A 24,882-nucleotide genomic window follows, 5' to 3' on the forward strand; every position below is an offset into this window, starting at 1 on the left:
TATATCCATACTCCGCAAGCCACCTGACGGTGTGTGGCGGAGGGTCAATGGTGTTCTTGCCAGAATCTCAAACTCTGCAGCTATATATTTCTTTTTCTTCACTCCTTCTTTCACTTTGTCAATTGACTTTTGCTTTTGGCGATTGTCAGACAGTTCTGCTTAAAGCCCGTGCCTCACACTTGGTCCTCACACTCAGTCAAACTGCACTGCCAAAAATCACACCAGCATGGAGGTCGCCGGAGCTGCAATGCGATGCAGATATCACTGTTGCGTTGATGCAGGGAGGGGCAGGACTGGGATTCCCTTATTTGTGCAAACTCACCATATGAAAGGCTTAGATATCTAGTGGTGGTTTCGATTTAGTGTTTTTGTCCTCTGATCGTAGATATGTAGAGGTTAAATCTGCCCTTCTTGAGCCTTTCAAAAGGCGGGTTTTCTTCAAAAATATCAAGGTTTTGGGCTTCCAAGGGAAGGGAATGAAGGAAAAATTCGATACAGACAGGTCTTAGATATATTGAGGTTTGGCAGTACTTGATAACTGTACAGATTCTGAGTGTCAAAACTTTTAAAATAGTTAGTTTAATTACATTATTTGCCTTTGCTACCTAAGATATTGTGTGTTCTTGTTATGAACTAACATCCATAGGTTGTGGACGTTAGTTCTGGTATCCGTAGAAGTTTAGAATTTTAAAATATTCTATTTTTCAGAGTAATACTTAAATCATTCTTGTTTACAAAGTGTGTGTAAACATCTGAGGCTGCTTCTGTGTACCTTAATCTCCACTTTCCCTTTCTGTCACGTACTGAAAATATTATACATATTTGCCATTTCTGTATGATTCATTTGCCAGATATAATGTGGCTAAAAAGTATTACAGCTCGTTCATTCTCCATTTTAACATTCACCATTTAGAAAAGATATCCACCAGACTTATCCATGCATTTCTGCTCCTGCATGTTTCTAATGATATCTATCTATCTTCCATGAGCCCATGGTCTCAGTACCCTATGTTGCGCATCTCTGTATTGCTTGCAGAGTAACACTTCATATTCTGTATTAAAAGCCCCCATACCATTTCCAGTTTTCCATTGAAATTGTATGTATAGTACATGATAGTTCAATGTTTATTGTAGTAAACAGATGTGGCACAGTGATGTATTTTTTAAACGTGTGGCAAATGTATTGAGTACTGAATTCTGATTTCCCATTGGCAGAATTGTGCTCATTTACCAAATTCACAATAAATTTCATATTCCTGTGGGTGTTTCAGCTTCAAAGATTTCTCTTTGGTGGACCATGTGGGGAATATTAGGTTGACTTACCTGTTCTATCTTGAACATACACAACATTTGTCCTTGACTAGTGAGTTAGTCAGTAATTAGTAGTATGATTGACTAGCACCATTATGTAGTTTCCATGATGAAGCAAACCCTTTTGTTGTCCATTGGTACTAATGGCCACATTTTTCAGTTTTACGATAATATTAAAGGCAGACAGAAAGGCCAGTGTGCAGCAGAGTGGTCACACATTCAATCTTGGAGGTGTTCTGAGAAGAAATACTGCAGTCAGATGACATAAAATGTAAATAGTTTCACAGCTAGGGAAACACACACATTGACAATCAAACTTCAACAAGGTTTGCTCTTCAGTTTATAAAAATAATGCAGGATGTTTAAATATGATTTCAGCTTTTGGATAAATGTATTCTACAAAACATTACATGCAAAGTAGGCAAGGATACACTGTATGGAAAAGCAAATTTTGAAGTTTCTTACACATCTCGTGTTACCCTAGAAACATCTATGTGGTGGTAAAGTTCAACTTACACACATTCAAACATGACCCAGTCAGTGTTTGCGAGTGCAGCAGTGATATGATCCTGGATTTCAGTCAGTGTTGCCAGCATATGTGATACGTAAACATTCCGTAACATATCCCCGAAGAAGAGTACTAGAAGGGCAGGAGACCTCAGGGGCCCCGAGTGCCAAATCCTCTGGAGCACAATGCCCAATCCACCAATTTGGAAGTTTCTTGTTCAGATTGTGGTGCACTACCTCATTCTAATGAGATGGAGCTCAATCCTTTTGGAATTTGAAGTTTGGAGTAACAGCTATCAGTTCAGGAAACAACTAGTTTTGCAACATTTTCAGGTACATTATACCTGTGACAGCTTTTTCAGGAGCAGGTAGAGCCGTACACTTAGCTATGTGAAACAGCACAGGGGACATGAACGTGTGGATAATTACATCTTTCTGTCTCTACTGCAGCACTAAGATTTGTTGTGATGACTCACTTGACCTTGTATGTGCAATGTCAATACATCACTGAACAAGAGTTGGTGTGTAATTTCATTTTCCATTTTTCTCAGAACAGTTCATAGTTACATCACAGCTAAACCTTTAATGGCTCTTTACTGACTATTAGTACACAGTCGTGGGCATCATATATTTGAAGCTTACAACTAAATGAACGGGTATTGCTAACCGTGCAGTACAATGATTGAAAGATCTTGGCAAATCACCCATCTGATTTTTCTGTTGACATATTAATACATCAGAAAATAAACACTTACCTTGTCAGAACTTGGTTAAATGCATAACATGGAATTTTTAGTAAAAGTGAAACCAGCAAAGAACAAAATCAGGTCACACTTCACCTTAACTGCCAAGACGAAAAAAAGTATCCTTTATGTAATCGTGTATAAGGGAAATATAAGTATGGTGAAGCGGAAATCACTCATTGGTGTCAGTTCACCACGAAAACCTTTTCTTTCTCAAGAAAACTAGAGAAAGATGTGGTTAACTATGTAGTCAGTTGTAATTTTGTTGTCACATGAGTTTGTTTTCTTATATTGCTGATTTTGCTGCAGTGGGTACACCTTTCATGAAAACCTCTTCTTGCATTACTCTTATTATTGTGCCAAGTTATGCAACATAGTAAATATGAAAATATTTATTAACTTTAATAACAAAATTGGGCAGTTGTTGCTATCTGCCAGCAATAACTGTATGCAGGTGAAAATCAGTGGCCTATAAAGGTTTTCAGGCATAGCCTTTCCACAGCTACACTTTTTTCTTTATCAGACTGTTGACAAGTAAGGAGAAACATGTTCAATGTGACCTGAATGTTGTGTGTTCCAGTTTCTGTGTGAATAGTTTGTGTGGCTTCAATGAATTTGAGGCTTACACTAGGATTTTGGCATTGAAGTTAATTATGAACTAGAAGAAAAAAGTTGCTGTGGAAGAATTACTTCTGGAAATGTTATCAGCAACAGATACGTTTCAAAGTTCTCTCTAAAACATGAAGAAAATTATGAACTACATTGTCTTTATCACATTTTTAGACATTCATCAGTAATCGGTTGTTTATGGTAGTTACAGAAGAATAGGGCAGTTGTTAACTACAAGAGCTAATACTGGTACTTACAAAATATTTTAAGTGGAAGACATTTGATGAGTGTTGTCAAATAGGTTTATGGTCGTTTTTTTGTTTACTATTGTACACCAAATTGGTGCTTGGTACTGTGCCCTGTGTGGTGTCATTACCATGTAAGAACATGTCTTTAATTTAAAACTAAGTAGTTGGCATTGCAAATTGAGCAAATACTTGAAGTGCAAGATGTCGCTGCAGTTACAGCAAGATCATCATGATGAGACAGCTGTAGGATGTACTGCCTGCTTGTCAAACCAGGCAGCTTTCTTTGAACAGAGGTGTCTGCGTTTCATTAATCTAACTTGTTCTTACTCCTTCTCTTCTTAGACACATTTCTGCAAATTTTTGCAGTCATTTGGTTCTCAAAAGCAGTAACTAAGCTCATGGGAATAAACTTGCCTTTATGAAATTAATGTAACACATTTTGAAAAGTGTATTTTGCAAGCACTAGAAGAAGAGGAAGAGTTTTGACGTGTATTTCTCCTTCTCTTTATTTCTTTGAGTTACGTTAGAAACTAATTGGATGACTGACTTGGCATAGTGATGGAAAATTGTGTTTATATTCACGTGGTGATGCAGTAGTTATGATTTTCACCAGTCATACTCATTTACCTTTTGCAATGGCAAACTTATTTCCCCATTTTTATCCAATCTAATGTTCTGCTATCTTCAATTAAAGTACTGTCAAAAAACCATAATCTTCCTTAGCTATGTACAGAAGCTTTTAATGCAGCAGATGTAAGAAACAGCGATGAGATATTTATATTTAAGTAAGAGGAGTTTCTGACTATGTGCAGTGAAGTTGTGATATTGTAAAAGAATGCTCTAATGATCTTATTCACATTTACTAATTAATCTAGGTTTTGATTAGAAATTAATTCTTTCCTTCCAAGAATTGATTTTCCTGCAAGTAAAATTTGTAATTTGTCTAATATGTAATTTATTTTGCTGTTTCTGAATAGATGCTCTGAGACATGGTGCATCACAATTTGAGCAACAGGCTGGAAAGTTGAAACGAAAGTATTGGTGGAAGAACATAAAGGTAATTTCTGACTAATTTAATATCATTCTTGTCCATTAGGTTTAAGGAAAAATGTAATGTCGTGTTCAGTATTTAATATGTTCTGTTATAGTTCAACATTTTTCGTAGTTGATGCACCTGTTTCAACATTCTTGTTGTAATTCTACTGAAAAATAGTAATAATGTTTGTTTATTAAGTAGTTCTTTATCTACAGAATAAAAGAAATGATTAATTTGTCTTGGTTTCAGATGATGATCATCATTGGTATTGTTTGTACAGTTGTCCTTATAATAATAATAGGTATGTATATCAATAACGTGGTAGGATATGTAGTTTTATATCCTGACATAAGCATATCAGTACATTTCAGTGTGCCATAGTGATAAAATTATCATAACTTTTAATAAGTCTTTAATGTCAACTGGCTAATGAAATATCCTGACTTTTCCCTCTTCCTGCAATTTTCATTGCGTGTGTCCTTGACATACTAATTCTCATTGACATGGCCGTGTTAACAGATAATTATTTATGAAATCTTTTTACTTTGATTTTTCTGGTGTCATAGTTAATATTGGCATAACATCTAACACATTGTGAATGATTAGTCTCAATTGTGATTTGGTTTCTACTTCCAAATGAACTAGTTTGTAGGGAATCAAACCTGCATTTAGAGTAAAAATAATAAATGTTCAAGCAATCAATATAAATGCAACCTATTAATATATTCTCTGTCGGCATTGGTTGATGAATACCATATGCAGGACATTGGAACTGAAGTTGAAACATGGTGTAAAAGAAATGGTTTACAGATTAGTAATGCCTTCTTTATGCACTCCTTGCATGTAAAGAATAGAAATTCAAATACTGTTAGTAATACAAATTGTTGAGATAAATTCTGCTAGTTACAGAACTGTGAAAAGAAAATTGGATTTTTAAGAACAAACTTCTATTTCCTATAAAGAAATGTTAACACGGCATTCTTGTTACACCTGTTATGGAACAGCACAAAATGTATTATACAGAAAATATAGATAAGCTGTAATCACTTGATGGTTCACAATTCCAGTCCAAGCCATGTCATCATAAATTGTAGAACACATGAAGTGAATAGCCCAGGGTCCAGCAAATATGCCAATCTGTAGAACAGCAGTGAAAAAAATAGTCCAGTTGAAATCCATAAAGCAGCCAGGCCATAAAAGTAAAGTATATGTGTGGGTAGACATTAGCACAGCTGGATTTGACATGTGTTCCGGCAGCTGGGATTTATTTCCAGCTTATGTTGTTGGTCAGGCCCATGTGATGGCCCTCTGGCATTTCTTGCTAGCCACCAGAGGAATCACTGATAGCAGACATCACAGGATGTCAACCTCACTATCTATTATTACTATAGCAGTGAAACATGAACTCTCACATTTATAAAAACTCGACTTAACAAGTGCATAAATAACAGATTAGTTGGATTGCTTGAAAATAGCTATATTAGTTTCTAATGAAATGTTTATATGTCAATAATTATCATAATTATCCTACATGTTCTTCAATGCTGTCCAGCCATTTCCCATCAGATTATTGTCTCAGCCTTCCATTGTCCTTTGGAAACTGGCAAAGAGCTCCTTCCTCATTTTCCATTCTTCACCTAGCTTCCCACACTGTCCATCATTTTGTTTTCATTACAGTGGTAATTAAATCTTCCATTACAGTCTGTACCCTGTCACATTCGTATATTTCATTATCTCTTCTGTTAATTTCCGACATGGATCTATGGATTGTTTGCTGAAGAATCTTCTGATTTTTAGATAGCTTTTGCATTAAAAGTCTGTGTCACTATTTTAAGACAAAATGCTAGTAGATATTGGTTTTACACTTTCCATTTCAGATACATTGGAATTTAATTTTTTGAGTATGCTTCTGCACTTTCTATTTACAGTGAAACTCGTATTTTACATTTTCATGTGGTCCAGACCTAAAAAATGCAAAATTGAGGAAAATGTTAAAACCCCCAAAATACAAACAAAAACGTGTGTACTTGGCATACATGATTAAGGATCGCAGTCCTCTCCAATACTATGTATAAAATCTTTCAGAGTGAAGGAAATCAAATGTACAGTACAATGTTTGTACAGTAATTTGTGGTAATGGATTTCATCAGTTCTTAACACTTTGCTGTCTGCAAGTCTCATACAAATTTATTTACTTGGCACCAGCAGCGCTAATTCAGATTGCTTGGCTTGTCGCCAGCTGCTTGTCACCTTTCCATTGGTGACAAGCTTCAAACACATGGAGTTCTGCGCACTTGAATTTTTCTGAAAATCCTCTATTTTGCCGTATCATTCCACAAACACGAATTTTCTTTTCAAGTAACTTCTTTGCAAGTTCTACACTGTTATAATTATTACCCATGTAGAGGTGCTGACACTTTCCATAAGAAGGTGTGAGTAGTTCCATAACTGTTTTTGCTGAAGGCTGTCCATTGCTGGAATGTATCTTGAATGAGGAAATGTGTCCCATACTTTAATCGCACAGTGTCCGAATGAGTATGCCATATTTTGTAGCTTTCAACAGATTGTAAACTTTAAAATATAACTGTTCATGCCACAGTACCATTCCTTCATCAATAGAGATGTTCTGATTTAGATTAAATGTGTCTTTAAACTTTTGGAAAAATAATCGATTATGAATTTCACTTCGAAAAGCGGTCGGCATTATCTGGTTTATTGTTGTCATCGGAAAAATGTGGAAAACATAATATTTGTCTGAATCGGTTGCGGAACATCGTTTTGCAAAACGTTGGTGTGTGTGTATCAACAGATTCGTTAACCACTAATCATTGGTCTTAGCTTTTTTTTTTTTTTTTACAGTTCTCATAAGGATAGCAAGCCCAAACCATTATCAAAGTTCAGGTCTCTTAAAGTCAACAAATTTAGCATGTTTTTATCTAATTTCCTTCTGTTGCAATTTTGACTGTAGTACTTGTTGGTTCCATTGCTAATATATTCAAGTAGATCGTTCCCAATAGGCAATTCTATGATATCCTTTACGCTCTGTGTATGTTTGGAAAATATGTTTGAACCCGCGTGCGCGCAGTGTCAATGATCTTTTGAATTTTCACTATTTTCATATTGATATGCAAGTTTAAAATTTAGTTGGATAGTACATGATTTTTGTGCCTACTTACAAAGTTGCTCTATATAGTTCTTTCGCCCTGTTGAAACTTACCTGCACCAGAGGCAAGCACTTACAACACTAACTTATATCGGGCATTGCCTTCTTTCTTGAGGGCAGTTACTGTGGATATTGTGTTACAGTGTGTTAAAAACTCTCACAATTTTAGGCTTTTAGACAAGTTTGCAGTATTCTTCATTCTTCTAATGAATTACAACCCCTTGTTTCTTTCTATGTAGCTGGTGATAATTTTCATAAATATGTTGTGTTAACTTGTGTAAGAAACATTTAAAGGAAATTCAGATTGTTTAGAAAATTTCCTGTTGTTGGTTACTGTGCCTTCTGCCTCCAAATTGATTAAATGTGCTGTCTATGGATCATAAGCTTCAGTTTTTTCTTCATGCTTCCATTGTTCAATTTTTTCCACGTACCAAGTGTTCATTTTATCTTCAACATCCTCCTGAAGATTTCTGAATAGCTTTTGTGTACCCAGAATGAGATTTTCTCTCTGCAGCGAGTATATTTTATTTTTGTCTTGTTACCTGCAGCATCTTTTGCTGTCAAAGTTTCCTTGTGAAATAACCTTCTGTTTAATGTGTTGTTGTTAAATTATTGAGGAGGGAAAGTGAAAATTGGTAAGTGCAAAAAAACATTGTGAAAGTCCAAGAGAGAGACAACATTAACTTAAGATGAATAATTAGGAGTCTGGTAAATGCCACACATGTAGAGTACAACTTCATATTTTCACTTGGAGATTTTGGGATGCAACTTGTCATTGAGTCACATCATGTTGTTTCCTTTGTAACATTAAGAGGAAGCAGTCAGTATTTTAGGAATGTTGGTTATATGAACATCTGACTCTCAAACGGTGCAGAATCGGTAGGTGTTTATCTGATGTTGGCAGGTGTGATCTGTGACCTCTTCGAGAGGGAGTTTCATTGCTAGATGTGTGTCCACCAAGTATTTCTTGAAAAAAGATAACATTCTCCAAGCACTCTCCTTTATGTGGATGCATCTTTCCAAATAGCTTAACTAAAATGTCTCAGTGCGCTGCCATGAGAGGATCGCTAAGGAATATTTTTTAACTGCATTCTGCGTAAAAGGTCAATAAAAACACCCCACTTCCCACCTAGAGATAGGCATTTCTGTATAGTAGGTTGGCTGCGTCTTTCTGAATTTTGAGACTGTGAAGCAACCACTAGCACAGGAAAAACGTGAGTTCCATTCTCATCTACGTTGATTGCTGTGTTAAATAAAAATCCGGGACATTCCAATAGCAGCATTTTTATTTTATTTATTACTTAAATTGATAGACATTCTTTTTATCACCAGTTAAGACACCGAATGTTGTGTTTGTTGACAGGGCCTCAGTTCAGTTAAGTAACTTTAGAGTAAAATGAACAGTGTTTAATGTAGAAAAAACTGCCCAATGTAATAGTCACAGGTTTGCTTCATATTATTTCATATCATTACTTTGGATGATTAAATAAAGATGGACTGTGGCTCTTTCTACATAATTATGTATTTCGATGCAGATTACTAGATTTTGCCCATATTTCTGCTAGAATACACATAAAAACCACAAAAATTCAGGAATGGTGGGAAACATTCATTGACGATTAGTATGAAGGAAATTAAGTGCTGTTCACTTAAAGTACAAACTTAATTTTAAAATATTACTAGTAACTGTCTCCAATATTTACATGGTTTTCAAGATTCTTAGTTGCTGTACCTATCAGCTGTAATAATTTAGAGATTTTGCAGAAAATCTTTAGTTTTGTTTTCACCTACTGACAACAGACATGGTATATGTACATACATAGTATATATCTGTTCCTTCGGTCATGTCTGACCTGCTGCGATAATCTGAATAGCAATTGTGGACGAAATGGCAAACATAGTACATCATAAAATTGTTTATACTCCTCAGGTATACAAGAAACGTCTTCCTTTATCTCTTAATTTAGCAAGCATATTTTATTGGGACCTAGTGTTAGATATGGTAGATTTGTGAGTTATCTGGGTGCAGGTTAGCTTGGTTGAGCCATTCAAAAAGCGTGTATGAACATGAACATGAACATGCTAGCAGTGAGGACCCAGACACTGTGAATGTGTCTCTTCCCAGTTTCTTTCTGATAGGAAGTCTTTTTTATATATGATTTGCTGAGACTTTTAAAGTGAGAAATATTTGATTTTTATTACTTCCCTTAAGGGGAAACTTACTTTTGCCGTACTTCACACTTATCCCTGATATGACGTATGGCCACGCCTCTTTAGCAACAGTTGTACAAGATCAAAATCTGTACCACAAGGAGCGAAAGAATAACCACCAGCTACAAAGCCGTAGTAATTGGTATAAAAGTCGTTCTTCACTCATATGCACATAATCTCTTGTTCCTTCACACAATGAAATTGCTTTTACAGAATTGACATCACTTTCTTCCACCACTAACCGACAGTCTGCCTTTTCATAACAATATGCGTCAAATGGCAGTAATTTTCTTCTCAATGACTAAGGCAAAAAACAGTTGAGAGATCAAATTAAATAAAAGACCACTGTCTTCAGTATTGTAACCGATACACAGTCATCAACTGACTCCTTTTCTTTGTGGAGTTGTGAAAAGAGTATATAAATGTCTCCAGTTCATTAGTTAAGACCCAGGATAGTTCATCAAAGCATGTTAGGTTAGTCTCTGGAAGTATTATTGTGACAATTCGAGCACTTTCTCCAAAAATTGAGAGGCCCTTCCTGTACTGACTAATCGATATGTGCTGGCCAGTATGAGAGACCGCATCACTTTTCAGTGAGTCTCGGAGCACTAAATTAATTTGTTTGTAGTGCCTGTTTGGTGTTTGACCCTACTTTTATCATAAAGTGAGTTACTGGTGTATGTGAATTTGGTGAATTGACAGTGTGACAGTTACAACACAATCATCAAAATTTATGGTTATTATAGTCTGCAGACACAATGTGAAATGGGTTTTCACTGCTTCAGAAACACTTTTCATGGGATCAGTGAACAGAAAACGAATTGTAGGTGAGCATGACATTTGCCCAGGTGAATGCGTGGTAGACAATGATGTTTGTTTGCTGGATTCCAAAAGAAAAGAAATTACTGAGGTGGTAGCTGCATGGTAGTTGAGTATACAAGGTAAAATCAATTGAAGCAGTATGAATGCATACAGCTGAAGACTCCAGTGCAGTGAAAAGTACAAGGGAAGAGTAAGGTTAGAGCAGTAAGCAAAATACAAATGGCACAACTATAATGATGGCAGCCTAAAAAAAGAATTAGACAAGTAATTTATACAAAACTTAAATTGGTTTCTAATACTAAGACTGTATGAAATTCTTTATTGCTCCTGCAAAATCATTTTTTTCCCTCCAAGTTGCTTTATCCAGTCAGCCATGTTTTATTCATAGTGCTAAACTTCTAGTAAGTGTTCCTACAACAAACTTTCTGTTGAATAAACTTCAAAATTGAAGTGACAAATAATGAGTAAAAATATTCCACTAATAAAGTTTCAATGCACCCCTGTATGGAGTACTATTTTAGAAAATATTTGTAGTTAAGTTTGTAACTGATTGATGGTTATCTAATCTCAGCTTCTATATGGAGTTCAGTTTCCGGAGGAGGAGAGTCAGCTGCTGTCACAACTGCTGCCCCACAGAACGAATCACAATAGTCATCGTGTCATGTATGTATCACTGTAAATAAAATTTCTAATTAATTTTGTATGTATAGTCAGTCACCATGTTCATTATTCTTAGTGTGGCTACTAGTGAAGTCACTATTTGTTGGTGCCTTTCTTATCGTTTTTTACTGAAATAAATAGAAAGCTAAGTGAGATAACAATAATGAACTTGCAGGAGTTACTGGCTCCTGATTTTAATTTATGAATGTGTTGATCACAATTTTAAAGTTTGGTTTACTCTGTGTAATTATTGAAGTAAGTTTGCTTGTGATTGTCTAAATCAGTGCTGAAGACTAGTTCAGTGCAGCTTTCCGTGCTTGTCTACTCTGTGCAAGCATCTTCCTATCTGTATCTGCATAACTACTGGAATCAATTACACTTCAACTTGTTTACTGTATTCAGGACTTTGTCTCCCTCTACAATTTTTATCCCCCTCACTTCCTTTCATTACCAAACTGACAGTTCTTTGATGCCTCAGGATGTGTCCTATACCTTCTTTCAGTCAAGTTATGCCATAATTTTTTCCCCTATTCCATTCAGTACCTTGTCATTTATTATCTGATCTACCAATCTAATCTGTAGCATTCTTCCGTTTTCGGAGAACTGCTGACAGCCTTATATCAGTGCTTAATGTGTCACACCTGACCATGGATGGAAGGGCTTCCAAGATGTACAGAATAAATATAAGGAAAGCAAAGGTCATAACTAAGTAGCAACATCCAATATAATGGAGGGACAGCACCTTGAATGTCAGAAAGGAGCAACTGAACAGGGGTATTGTGGAAAGTGCAGAATCATATGAGGCAAGTGTGAGGACACTGACAAAGGAAACAGAAGAAAGCTTGTCACAATGGAAAAGTTGGCAACGGCCTTGCCGCAGTGGATACACCGGTTCCCGTGAGATAACCGAAGTTAAGCGCTGTCGGGCGTGGCCGGCACTTGGATGGGTCACCATCCCGGCCGCCATGTGCTGTTGCCATTTTTCGGGGTGCACTCAGCCTCATGATGCCAATTGAGGAGCTACTCGACTGAATAGTAGCGGCTCCGGTCAAAGAAAACCATCATAACGACCGGGAGAGCGGTGTGCTGACCACGCGCCCCTCCTATCCGCGTCCTCAAGTGAGGATGACACGGAGGTCGGATGGTCCCGCTGGGCCACTTGTGGCCTGAAGACGGAGTGCTTGTGCACAATGGAAAAGTTATTTTAAACATTCTGTTGAGCACTGTAATTGTTGAGGAAAGGGATGACAACACTAAGCAAGTGATTGAAATAAATTAAACTAGTAGTATAACAGATATGACTAGGTCTAAGCTGGAAGAATTGGTGAAATTGTCAATGTTTTGCCTTTCATTTGTTTTCTTCCAAAAGCTGATTTTTGTCTTCCTCTCTCAGTTTAACAGATTCATAACCCAAATGCCACTTTCCATAACTTTATCGTCTACCATAGAATATTAGTGTAAGTGGTATGTTTTTCAGTATGTTTCATATTTTCCATTGTTGATATGGTAAATTAGACCATAGTTGGTCTTCTTGTTTCATGTATGTCTTAGGAACTATTGCATTTGTTTTCTTTATATTGTCCTTCTGTACTACAGGAGGGAATAAGAGACTTTGTGCTTCGGCTTAACAACTCCTTACATTTCTCATGGCATTTCATTACTTTTTAAGGCAATCTGTCATTTATTTGCTCTGAATGTTCTCCCTCCCTCCCCCCCCCCCCCCTATTGTGTCCACAGTGCTGCATTTTATAAGTTGCAGCCTAAACATCAAACACCCCCCCGCCCCCTCCATACAGTAAAACACAACCTTTATATTCGCTGCAGGAGTTTCATTTCAGGCGTGGCACGGACTGAACAAGTTGTTGAAAGCCCCTTGAAGAATTACTGAACCATGCTGCCTCTATAGCTGTCCATAATTGTGAAAGTGTTGAGAGTGCAAATTTCTGTGCATAAACTGATGTTATCATGTCCCATGTTGGGTGATCCCGGTGCCCAGATCCTTTGCTCGAATTGTCCAGACTGTTCTTCAAACCAATTGCAAACTGTTGTGGCCCGGTGACATTGCGTGTAGTCATCCGTAAGCATTCCATTGTTGTTGTTTGTGAACATGAAGTCTACAAATGGGTGCGAATTGTCTCCTAGTAGCCGACCATAACCATTTCCAATCAGTGATCGGTTCAGTTAGACCAGAGGACCTGATCCAGTCCATGTAAAAACAGCCCACACCATTATGAAGCCACCACCAGCTTGCTCAGTACTTTGTTGACAACTAGGGTCCATGGCATTGTGGGATCTGCACCACACTCGAAACCTACCACCAGCTATTACCAACTGAAATTGGGACTCATCTGACCAGGCTGTTGTTATCTAGACATGTAGGGATTAACCAATATGGTCACCAGCCTAGGAGAGGTGCTGCAGGTGATGTGCTGGTAGCAAAGGCTCTCGTGGTGGTTATCTGCTGCCGTAGACAGTTAGCACCAAATTTTGTCTCTCTGTGCTAACAGATATATTAATAATATATCCCACATTGATTTATGTGGTTATTTCACACAGTGTTACTCGTCTGTTAGCACTGACAACTCCACACAAATGCCAGTGCTCTGTCATTAAGTGAAGGCCATCTGCCACTGGGTTGTCCATGGTTAGAGCTAATTTTTGAAATTTGGTATCCGTGGCACAATCTTGACACTGCGACTCTGGGAATACTGAATTCCGTAACAATTTTTGAAATGGACCGTCTCGTGCGTCTAGCTCCAACTACCATACTGCATTTAAAGTATGTTAATTCCTGTCATGAGGCCATAATCACATATAAAACCTTTTCATGTGAATTAGCTGTGTACAAATGATGACTGACAATTCACTGCCCTTTCATACATTGGGTGTCCAATACTAGAGCCCTGTAAGGGTGTGGAGTATCCACATGGCCCGCACGTCTGCAGTGTGCGAGTGAAAGTGTGAATACGCTTCGTGAATGATTGCAGAAGTTGTCATAGATTACTGATGCTAATGACAGAAGCGTGAATGCATGTACCTGCTCATTTGCACATGTGCGATGAGCATGACTTGGGTGAAATTTATACAAATGACGAATAATGAATACAGATACAAATTATTATTCTATATTGGTGAATAACAAATACTCAAAACATTATTAAGTTACACGAATAAACACACTTGTTTCATCCTCAAATAAAAAGTCATAGAATAATAGGTAAATTTGAAATCCCGCTCCAATTATTTGTCATTTATTAAACTAATGAACTTTTTGTGTGTTTTAAATTAGTTTAGAGAACAACTGCTTCTTTTTTTGAAATGCCTGATCAGAAACAGTATTCGATTTACAGAGATTTAATATTGTAACCCTAAACAAAATACATCCAGCTCATGTGGTGCACTCCTGAATTCATCCACTTTGATATGACTTTCAGCTCACAATGTTCTTCATCAAAAACTTGAGAACTCGTCAACTCCACTGTAGTATTCAGCAAATAATTAGTCATTCCACTTCACTTGTCAAATCGCATTCCTAGTAAAATCTTTTCACAACATAATGTCATTCAAAACTCTTGACCAGATTTCTTTGGCGTTTCTTCAGCTGTTATGTGTCTGAAGTTGTTTTTAAGCCTCCTTTGGTCATAGATAGTGATAGAGGTGAACTAATTTTTAAATCATGGGTCAGACTGTGCTGCACTATTTGCAGTTGGTGTAGAAAGGCAAAATTCTTCCAATTGTCTCTTGGCACTTCAACAGTACAAAAGTTGCAAGTGTGCTGCAATATTATGAAACCTTCCAGATACTCGAACCCAGTGTCTCTTCCAAAATTTTTGAATCTCAAAGCTGTATGTAACTGCATAGACAATGTCTGATTGAAAAACTATTCCATGTTCTAATGACAAGCTTTCTCAGAGTTAATCCGAAAACACTGTGGATGACTTTTGACATCCAGCGGCATTCCATAAACGTTTTAGGATATATTAGATTGAAATAATGGTGGTGATAATCGTTAGGACCCACTGAGTTCTTGCTTGGTTCAGTTACTTTATAGCATAACACAGACAAATTGTGTAATTATATCGAGGAGACACGAATATCTGATAGTGTTTGCAATCTAAAAACTTGTTGAAGAGTGAGAGTTTTGTACAGTGTTAACAGTGGGACAGGGAGACACATCGACAGACGCAGAGGAAGTGGAATGGAGCCAAGTCAGTAGTGTAAGGGCTGTTAAGCATGAAACAGCCAGGCTGCAGCAGGCAATAAAACAATGACATGCATTGTTGCCTGTGCACTGGGCAGTTGTGATTTTGTGGCTCCACACTACCAGTCATGACCAGGCTGTCACGTGAAGAACATATGTGACTGACCTCAGTCTCTGTGCACTTGCCTAAGCAGCCAGGCGATCCTTGGATCCTGAAACAGATTGCACAATGAGTTTAGACAGCTTGTAGGATCTGGAGAATTTCCAGCTCTGGAGGGACTTACCATACGTCTTCAAATTCATAGGCATCTGACAAATAATTTTGTTAAATTCTCTAGAACATCCATTGAGCGACAGAAAAATTCTCCATTTATTTGCCAGAGTGCCAAAAGTGCATTCCATAAACTGCATAGTCGAGAGATTGTTGGTAGTTGAAGGTTTCTTTATTGTTTATTAAACTCTTTTCTCCATAAGGGTGCATTAAATTTTCATTCATGCCAAATGCCTCATCTCTGACAGTGACACACAGCATCAGCATTCATAAATTTTTATTAATGAGATTTTCATGCAAAATTGATTGCTTAAAAATAGCTGAGTCACTATAGTTTCCGTATGCTCCAAAATCTGTGTAAGTGAACTTGTAATCCACAGTGCATAAAGCAAATAAAACAATGGAAAAGTAATTTGCGTAATTATAGTCTTGTACATGTGCCATGAGAAAAAAGGTATAATATATTCCACATCCATCACACTCAGCTGATCAGTTATGGTTGACCAACTGGCTGGCTAAATTGATTGGCTGCTCAACATTGCGGCTGCTTAGTACGTTACAGCTCAAATTGCTGAGGCTCTCTGCCTGGAAGAGTTTTTGTTTCATTTGTTATGCTGCAAATAGAGTAAAGCTCTGCTCAACTGGGAAGGTTGGTTTCACTACTGGAATGCTTTACTAGGCATAGTGTGCCCTTGACTTCCTCCCACCTCCAGACAGACTTACACAGCCAGTTAGTGGGGGGATCTGCATTTCAACATGTACTCTAAAATACGGAGCAACTTGACTTGGTATTATCATCACTGCTGTAGGTGAAAGACGTGATAAGTAACAGAGAGAATTGTAGAACCAACAGGGGGTCGAACCCTAAGCCTCAGTTTTGTAGACTGGAACTTATTGCACTGAGCCACTAAGGCACATTTCTGGATGAACTATTAATAAGTTACTTATCTAACAGAAACTGTGCTGTGCCGTGGGTGAAAGTTCTAATTTTGTAGAAGTAGTACACAAAGAAAATAGCCTGGCATTATGTGTTGTTTGTCATTCAAATTACAGACAATTTATTGGCAAAGAAATTTGTATAATGATCTATGTATTTGAATAATTATGTAGTTAGAAATCTGTTTAAATAATACCCATCTCTTTCACCACTACATCTTGTGCTTCCTTTCTCTTTCTGTTCGTGTTATCAAATATAGTGAGCCCTACTGGTTCATTTGCTTGATTTAGTCACAAAAGCCTGCAGAGTAACGTGTTTGAAGTTTAGCTAATTATAAACAACGTTGACGGTTGTAGTCTGTCGTCACACTCCTCAGCATAAATCTTCTTCATTTATTCTGTTCAAAATATGTCCGTCAGCGCAGTTTTAGCAGCTGACTAAAAGTGAGCATTAATTCATCAGCTATTTTGTGGAAATATACAGTTCCACAACTGCAACAGTGATCTGGAACAACATTCAATATTCAGTTATCACTTTTTTTCATTATTCTGTAGTAACACTTGGTGAATCTAATGTATACAGTATACACCTTCTCCACACAAAAAATGGAAAATTGACAGCTAAAAAGAAATTCTTATTCTACATGCATCTGAACTCTAGCAGCACTGTTAGTGCCACTACATTGTGTTGAAGCTGTACAAGTGGAGTCATGTTTACTTACCTATGAGGCACGGACACACGGCTGTTCCCCATCACTCCACGAGTAAGAACTGTGTGATACTAAGTGAGTGAACTGTCAGCCACACGTTTCCACGTGCGTGTTCATAGCAAGTGAAATAGACTAACGCTACGTGTGCAGATTAGCTATGCAGATGCAGTGCTCTACCCAATGCTATCACCATTTGTAATTGTGCATACCTATCCCATAACTTCTGTCACCTCAGTGTATGTCTGAGTCACTGTGCCCTTGTATCTGGGATAACCCTTACAAAAGTTCCCTGTCTCCCCTCGCGTCTTCCACTGCCGTATCTCATTGGTCAGTTCCTGGGGTGATATATTCGAAACAGACCTGGGAGCAGTTGTCCATCACATTCCATTGAATTCTAGTGAAATTTTCAACCAACATGAAGAAAACTTTTATGTAGTTATAATATTCAGTGATTTATGCAAGGAAAGAGTTATAAAGAGGATTGCTTTTGATTCGTTGTAGGTTATGAATTCCTACAAGCTTGTCTCCAAACAAGCCACTCCACATCCCCTTCACACTTGCGGCAATGTACTTGTGGAAAAACTGATGTCCAACTACTACCTTGCATAGTCAACGTTATGTGCTTGGCTAGAATCAGCATATGCAGTTTGCTGTGAGTTATGGTATCGCTCATCACGACAGAACTTTACTACAGAAACTTCATTTCCAGTATAGAACAGACACAACACAAGAGTAAATGGAGGGGTCACAGTAGAATCGGGCCTTCCGTGAAACACTACTGTGACTGTCTCTTCTTGGAACACCCCCCCTTGGTGTTTTAACAGTAAACTTCTGTGTGACACACCATCATTCCCTTGTGGCTGCCACTGGAATTTGATGAGAATTTCCGTCTCACACTTGACTGAATAAGCATGTGACAAAATGCGCCACTCTTCTTTAGAATCTTCTGCTTTCTCTGTTAATACCACCCCATGGTAAGAATTTCTGAGTGACAAGAAACACTAAAGACTCATGTAAATAAGGTCTTGTAAATTACCTCATTCGTCAGTGAATTAAAATTTCCTAAAGTTCTTCCAGTGGTTCTTCGGTTTGCATCTGCTCTCCTGGCAACAATATCTTGTAATTGGTTTAGGTTACTCCAGATAATTTACAGTTGTTGCTGTTTCCATTGTCTAATCACAAGTTATATACATAACAACAGTTTGTTGTTCTGTGTAGTTACAGACAATGCAACACACGTATCTGTTGAGGACCACCTGCTATTCTCTGATCAAAGCATTAGTCTTCTGCACTACTTCCAACATTTTATTATTTACTGGCAATGTGCCTTCCAAACTATAACAGCATCATTCACAAACCACCTCATTTTTTCTAGTGTCATTCACCAGCTCAGTTACACATGTCATGAACAGCAGCAAACCTTAGAACACTTCAGATTTCCTATGTGGAAAATCAAATTAAAACAATGTGGAAATTGCAGCACCCAGAAACAGTGACCCAAATGAGTGAACAGGGATGATGTGTGAAACAATGTATCAGATACTAGTGTGTGTTGATATCACTGCTCTTTGTCACAAAACTGCAAAGGTTGGAGTTAAGCCTAGGTCAACCAGTGAACACCTGTAAAATGAAGTGGGGACATAAAAGCAAGTGCCAATATTTCTCATAATTCTCTGAGGGCACAATATCAATGTTTCAGTAACTTAGGATTAAACAGCATGATTGCTCTGCTATAAGTGAATTTGTTGTACTATGACTGGCCATGCTGTAATAAACTGAGACAGCACAAGTTAACTTCCATCATGTCCAGTTTTTGGTCAGTACATGAGCACTGCAATGAGTGCAGAACTACTTATCAATGGCTTGGTACCACCTGCTGTGAGTTGGATTGGTGGTATGCATGCTTTTGCACTTGCTGAGATGGTCCAGAAACCATAACCTTCTGATTTAAATGGGCACATTAGTGCCATCACTGATGTCCAAGCATACAACATATTTCCAATCGGCACAATTCCAGATTCAGCCTTACTTCCAATAATGGTCACATATGTGTTAGATGGTGCCATGTTGAGAGCAATCTGGCAATCTACATTATTGAGTAATAATGTTCAATGCCAAGTGTAACTGTTTGAGATCATATTGAATGCAGCTTGCGGGTTAGATACCCTATTGTTGAGACTTCTCTGAACCGTAACTGCTGAATCAGGAAAGTTCTGCCATTTTGTCAGGCAACTCCACAGAACACACTTCACTAGTACAATGCCCACACACGTGGGTGCCTTACCTGGCAGCGGAATTTGTCGTCATGCCCAACAAACGTATCTTGGATGTAGATAGTCATTAGCTCATCTGTCCTCAGCCAACTACTACAGATGTTTTGAAGACTTTCAACAATTTTTCCGTAGCAACATATCCAGGACCTCTTTGTTACTCATCTCAGAACTCGTGTTAGTTTTTAATTCTGATAATGTGAAAGTGTTAGAACAGAATGGCTCCATGTATTTGTGTAGTTAGTATGTAAGGTACAGAATGTCTCGGTAAAATATGGTGTCAGATCGTAGTAAATAATCTTAAGACACACGCTTTGAAGTTAAGCCTGCATCTAAGCAATCATGTTGTTGGCCTTCTTTTTCTCAAGGATGTATGAAATAATGCCTCCCTAAATTGTGTATGAATTAGAGCACCATTGCAATAAATGGAAAAGTAATCACTGGACACTGTAACAGGTTGTTCAGTAGCAATTTAGTCAGGTCATACAACATACTAGTCACACCACCTCCAAAGAAGTGAATGGAAACAAAAGAAATCCATTCTTACAAAAACATATCAGCACACCAATAGTGCATTCACACACATCCTCAGTGCAGTGCAACATGAACAAAGGTACTGTCCTGCAAGGACATAGCTGGTGCTGATTTGCAAACGGTAAGGGTTACTTAATTACTCAGCACAGAGTACCTGATTCTAATTAGCATGATCAAAGTAAAATATTTAAAGAAATTGTTTTAACTGAATTTTAGTTGTCAGTCAGATTGGTCGATTCTAATTGAGTGCTTACATCATGAACAAGTTGTCTGAAGTTGAACAATACTGACATATTACCACTTCAGATATGATGCAGTAGCTGCAGTCGGCACCTGTGGCCTCATAATTGAGAACAAGCTGCCACTCAATGCTTTTGGATAAAATTACACATTTTTAACAGACCAATGAACACTTTCAGTACACTCATCACATTATTCGATCCAGGAAACTGGTGCAAAACTGTTATTGGCTGATGGAATAGAACCTACTTTATCTTGACTCCCACTGTGCTCTGTGGTCACCAACAATCATGGGAACTTAAATGCAGCAGTGCGTGCTTGACTTCTCATTTACCTTCACTTTACTGTGATCACTAAATATTAAAGTTTCTGCTGTTGCAGGTTGACAATTATTACATATGTCCTGATGCTTTTCCTCTTTCTTTCCAGAAGACATGTTTGAAAGCCGACCTGGGATGGAATCAAATTGCTGGATGAATTGGATGTTGTGGATGCGCCGACACACACACACACACACACACACACACACACACACCCAGTATCCACTGTTAATATATTTAAAATATTAAATTGGTTGTTGCTGATGCTTAGTGAAACTAAAGAGTACTGCTTTATCACTGATAACTGAACATTTTGTCATCCGTGCCAATTATGTTGATTAGCTCCGTGTTTTCCATGACACTCCAGCATGATTAACACAGGTTATACTGTGACATAAGTTGCTGCTTTTTGTGGATACCCACACAATGCCATGGCACTCCTCCAGTTGCTGTGCTCTGAAAATCTTGGTGATGTCCATTTTTCTATTTGGAAAGTGCACTTAATACTTCTATATACATATATTTATGTAATATATTTTCTCTGGGTATAGTATGCTAATTTCGTAGCAAGTTTTGTAACAGTCTCTTGCGTAAATATTTGATTATCTTATAGTTCTTTATGGGAGTATTCATAAAGTCACTGAAGTTGCTTTTTTATAAAAAAAAAATGTTTATATATAGAAGTAGAATTAAATATTATTTTGCAAATTTTATGTGTGTGTGTATGAATGGATGATCACACTTTTAGACATCGGGTGGGAGGAAATGTATGTTTCTTAACGTGTTTTTTCCTTTGGAAGTTCTGAAATTTACTTAACCTTTGGCTTTATAATTTGGATGTTTCAGTTCATATAAGGGGCTTTTGTTCTCAATATTAAATGTGAAACTTCAAAGTTCCTAAACTCAGATTTCCAGAATCATTGAATTAAATGGATATAAAAGCTGTGATACAATAGTTAAAAATATTTGTATTACCATCTTTGATACTACTCACTTAATTTACTATATATATTTTAAGAGGGATTTTGTATGTTCCACAAAAGTTTTCAAAATGTGGGCTGTTATCATGTTGTTTGCCTTTACATTCACAGGGCATAGTGCTCTTGGCATTTTGTAGGGAACGTATCCTATTTCTTGCAGCTAATTGTACTGGCTCTGATGTTGGCTTTTTACACTTATTTTTTTAAACAATGGCTTCAGAATGAAACATTACTGAGCCAAATATGAAGCCACACAAACATATGCTGCTTGCAGTTGGTTGCTTTTTTTTGTTTCACAGAAAAAGTTTACAGAGTATTTATGAGAGCGCAAGAGCACAAGATGTATGTATTTAACAAGACATATTTGTATTAATGTTTACAATTCCGTTGTTGTTGGAATAAAGTATTTACGTATTTATGAAATTTGTTTTTCTTGTATTAAACAATATGTATTAATGAATCCCCTTAATATTACATAATATCACCAGAAAAATAAATAAAAATGGCAAAATGCATTGTTGACAAGTGAAGTCCCAGTACAATTTTTATGGGGGGAAGATTTAAAAAAGGAAAGTGAATTAGGAAGAAATGAAATTCAGCAAAGTGAAAAATTGGTTCCTAAAACACAAAAGAATGCAAACGGTGAAAGTGAAACCAAGCAGTTTCATCCATAGCATTTGCTAGCAGTGACAGAAAAACCTGTTACCTTGAAGTTAAAAGGCAATCCACCACTGATGTGTTGTCAGTGAAAGTGAAAGAATCTGATACAACAGTCCTCAAAACTGTAGCATGCTTAAGGCAAAGTCCTTTATGTAAAAGCTGCTGTTGGTGATGACCATCCAGGACATTTTTTGTTGATAGTATTGTCAAAATAGTTAACAATCTGAGACTCCTTGTAGACTTTAAGCAGTGTAGTAGCTTTGAAATAGAAAGCTTACATATTTCAATCGGTCCAACATGCATGTTAAGGTACACTGGGCCACCCACGGCTGCATCAGGATAACTCACTGCTATTCAGCTATGTTTTACTAAATAGGACTCTGCTAACTTGTAGTCAACAGTTTTGTGGATGTATGTAGCTGAAGAAAGTTTTCATAGAGATTAGCTATACTGGAAACAAGAGGGTGATCAGGTATGTATTAACAAAAGGTATATGCCTCCATTCAAGTAAAACATATTTCACTTGGCGAAATTGCATATTTAATTTCAAATAAATGTGTACAGGAATGATCAGGAGAGGTATAGGGGGCGGGCATGCAGGTCAGTTGCCGTGATAAAAATCTGTCCATGGCATCATTTATTCAGAATAAACGGGATTCAGAAGGCACACTTCCTAAACTTGCCATCTGTTTGAAGGTGATGCCATAGTCTCCAGTGGAATGACAGGGTAGGAGCAAGCCAGAAACAGTGTGAGTGCAGTGTGTCTGCCATGGCACTCGGCAATCCACATTCAGGTTCCCACACGACTCCTCCCTACACCCCTAGAGATCAAAATTTGCAACTGACACTTTCCCAGGGTGTCTCTGTGTCAGCACACACAAAGATTCATGCTGAGGCCAGCGTCACATACAGGAGCCAGGAGCAGGCTATGAACAGTTTTTGCAGCAACCAATTTGATGTACACTGGTGCACTTGGAAAATAAAATGTTAAAATATATTTTTGCATACTGCTTCCTAAACAAGTAGCTCTTGCTCATCCTTCCCTATTCTACAGGGGTGAAGCATTAACTGTTATAAAGTGGTAATTGATTGAAAACACTGAATACTCTGTAGGATGGATGGTGCCATAAAAAGGGGCCTTTAAATACTGAATGCAATGTTTTGAGGATGGTTGCGGTTAGAAGGGAAAGTTTACTTGTGTTTTCTTGCCTAACAAACTGTATTTATTTTTCTGTTCTGATGGACCAGGGCAATGGCGGATGGCTGCGGTGTGTTGCAGTTGCAGTGGTGAGGCTTCTGCACAGCTGCTGGCAGTAGATGCTGCTTCTCAAACTGCCCTTGCCCCACGAACTAGCAAAAACCATAACTTAACCACTCTGGTCACTGGGCATTAGTTAGGATCCATTTAAAAAGTGAAAAGGGGTTTAATTTAGAAAAAGTTCTTGTACCATCACCAAATGGCTTAATTCTGATAGTTAGTCCAGGAACATTGAGGGTTCAGGACTTAAAAGTAGTGCAATTTTTATCCTGCACATTTCACTGACTCATAATAGGGCTGAAGGCTGGCTTAATTAGGATTTGATCTTTAGTTAGTCTCAGCAAATATGACTACTGTATATTGTATTAACTGTTACTTGGGTATTACATCGTTCCTTAATAAACCACAGTTTTGCAGTGTAAGATTCTCTAGTCGCCCCCGTATGGGTCCCGGGGTTAGAATAGGCCTGAGGTATTCTGCCTGTCATAAGAGGTGACTAAAGGAGTCTTTCACGTTTCAGCCTTTGTGAGGGTCCCCTGTACAGTTTTACCTCCATTTTTCAAACTTTTACCGAAGAGCAAGCCAATTGGGGAAGGGGGCCTTACACGGTGCATCGTGTCCATCATGCACTGAGACTTGTCACATCCTTCGTCAACATGGATCTGCACGTATGCTCAATCTCCAACTGTTGGATGAGGTCACCCTCCTGGGTAGATATTTTTCCATCAACTGTGCAGTATCATTTTCTAAGCTGACAACGATAATGGACTTGTTTCCTTGGTTGCACCTGATATCCAGCATGGTAGCCAGTCTGTTATGGTGGGGCCGCCATGTACCCTGTTGGTTGTAGCCCCCTAACCGCACAGGGATCGCTCTGCTGATGCCTGCGCTGTTAACTCCCCACATATGCCAAGGGGTAGATGCCCATCCCCCTGGGGCATCGAGACTCCCGGCAATGGTCATCCTACCAGGTGGCCTTAACTACGCGTGGGTGGCACCCATGGGGAGGACCCCTGGTTGGAGTGGGTGGCATCAGTGTGCATGACACGTGATGTAGTACATCTCTTGCTTGTGGTCAAAAACCAGCAGTCTCTAAGTGTCGCCGGCCGCGGTGGCCGTGCGGTTCTAGGCGCTCCAGTCCGGAGCCGCGCTGCTGCTACGGTCGCAGGTTCGAATCCTGCCTCGGGCATGG

At 38.0% G+C, this 24,882-nt stretch overlaps 1 protein-coding gene and 1 pseudogene across 4 annotated transcripts in view; both read left to right on the top strand.

Moving 5' to 3' along the window:
* Positions 1-22,190, top strand: part of LOC124556862 (vesicle-associated membrane protein 2) — a 33,674-nt gene extending 11,484 nt beyond the window's left edge. The window contains exons 4-7 of one of the 4 annotated variants that reach the window (XM_047130883.1): positions 4,396-4,475; positions 4,704-4,755; positions 11,222-11,313; positions 20,902-22,190. In XM_047130883.1, the coding sequence (XP_046986839.1) occupies positions 4,396-4,475; positions 4,704-4,755; positions 11,222-11,301 (212 nt within the window). In that variant the 3' untranslated portion in view covers positions 11,302-11,313; positions 20,902-22,190. The remainder of the gene's footprint in view (positions 1-4,395; positions 4,476-4,703; positions 4,756-11,221; positions 11,314-20,901) is intronic. The other 3 variants (XM_047130884.1, XM_047130885.1, XM_047130886.1) reach the window with 3 other exon arrangements.
* Positions 12,172-12,289, top strand: LOC124557608 (annotated as a pseudogene).
* Positions 22,191-24,882: the final 2,692 nt, after the last annotated feature.

The sequence above is a fragment of the Schistocerca americana genome, chromosome X (genome assembly GCF_021461395.2).
Source record: "Schistocerca americana isolate TAMUIC-IGC-003095 chromosome X, iqSchAmer2.1, whole genome shotgun sequence".
Classification (NCBI taxonomy): domain Eukaryota; kingdom Metazoa; phylum Arthropoda; class Insecta; order Orthoptera; family Acrididae; genus Schistocerca; species Schistocerca americana.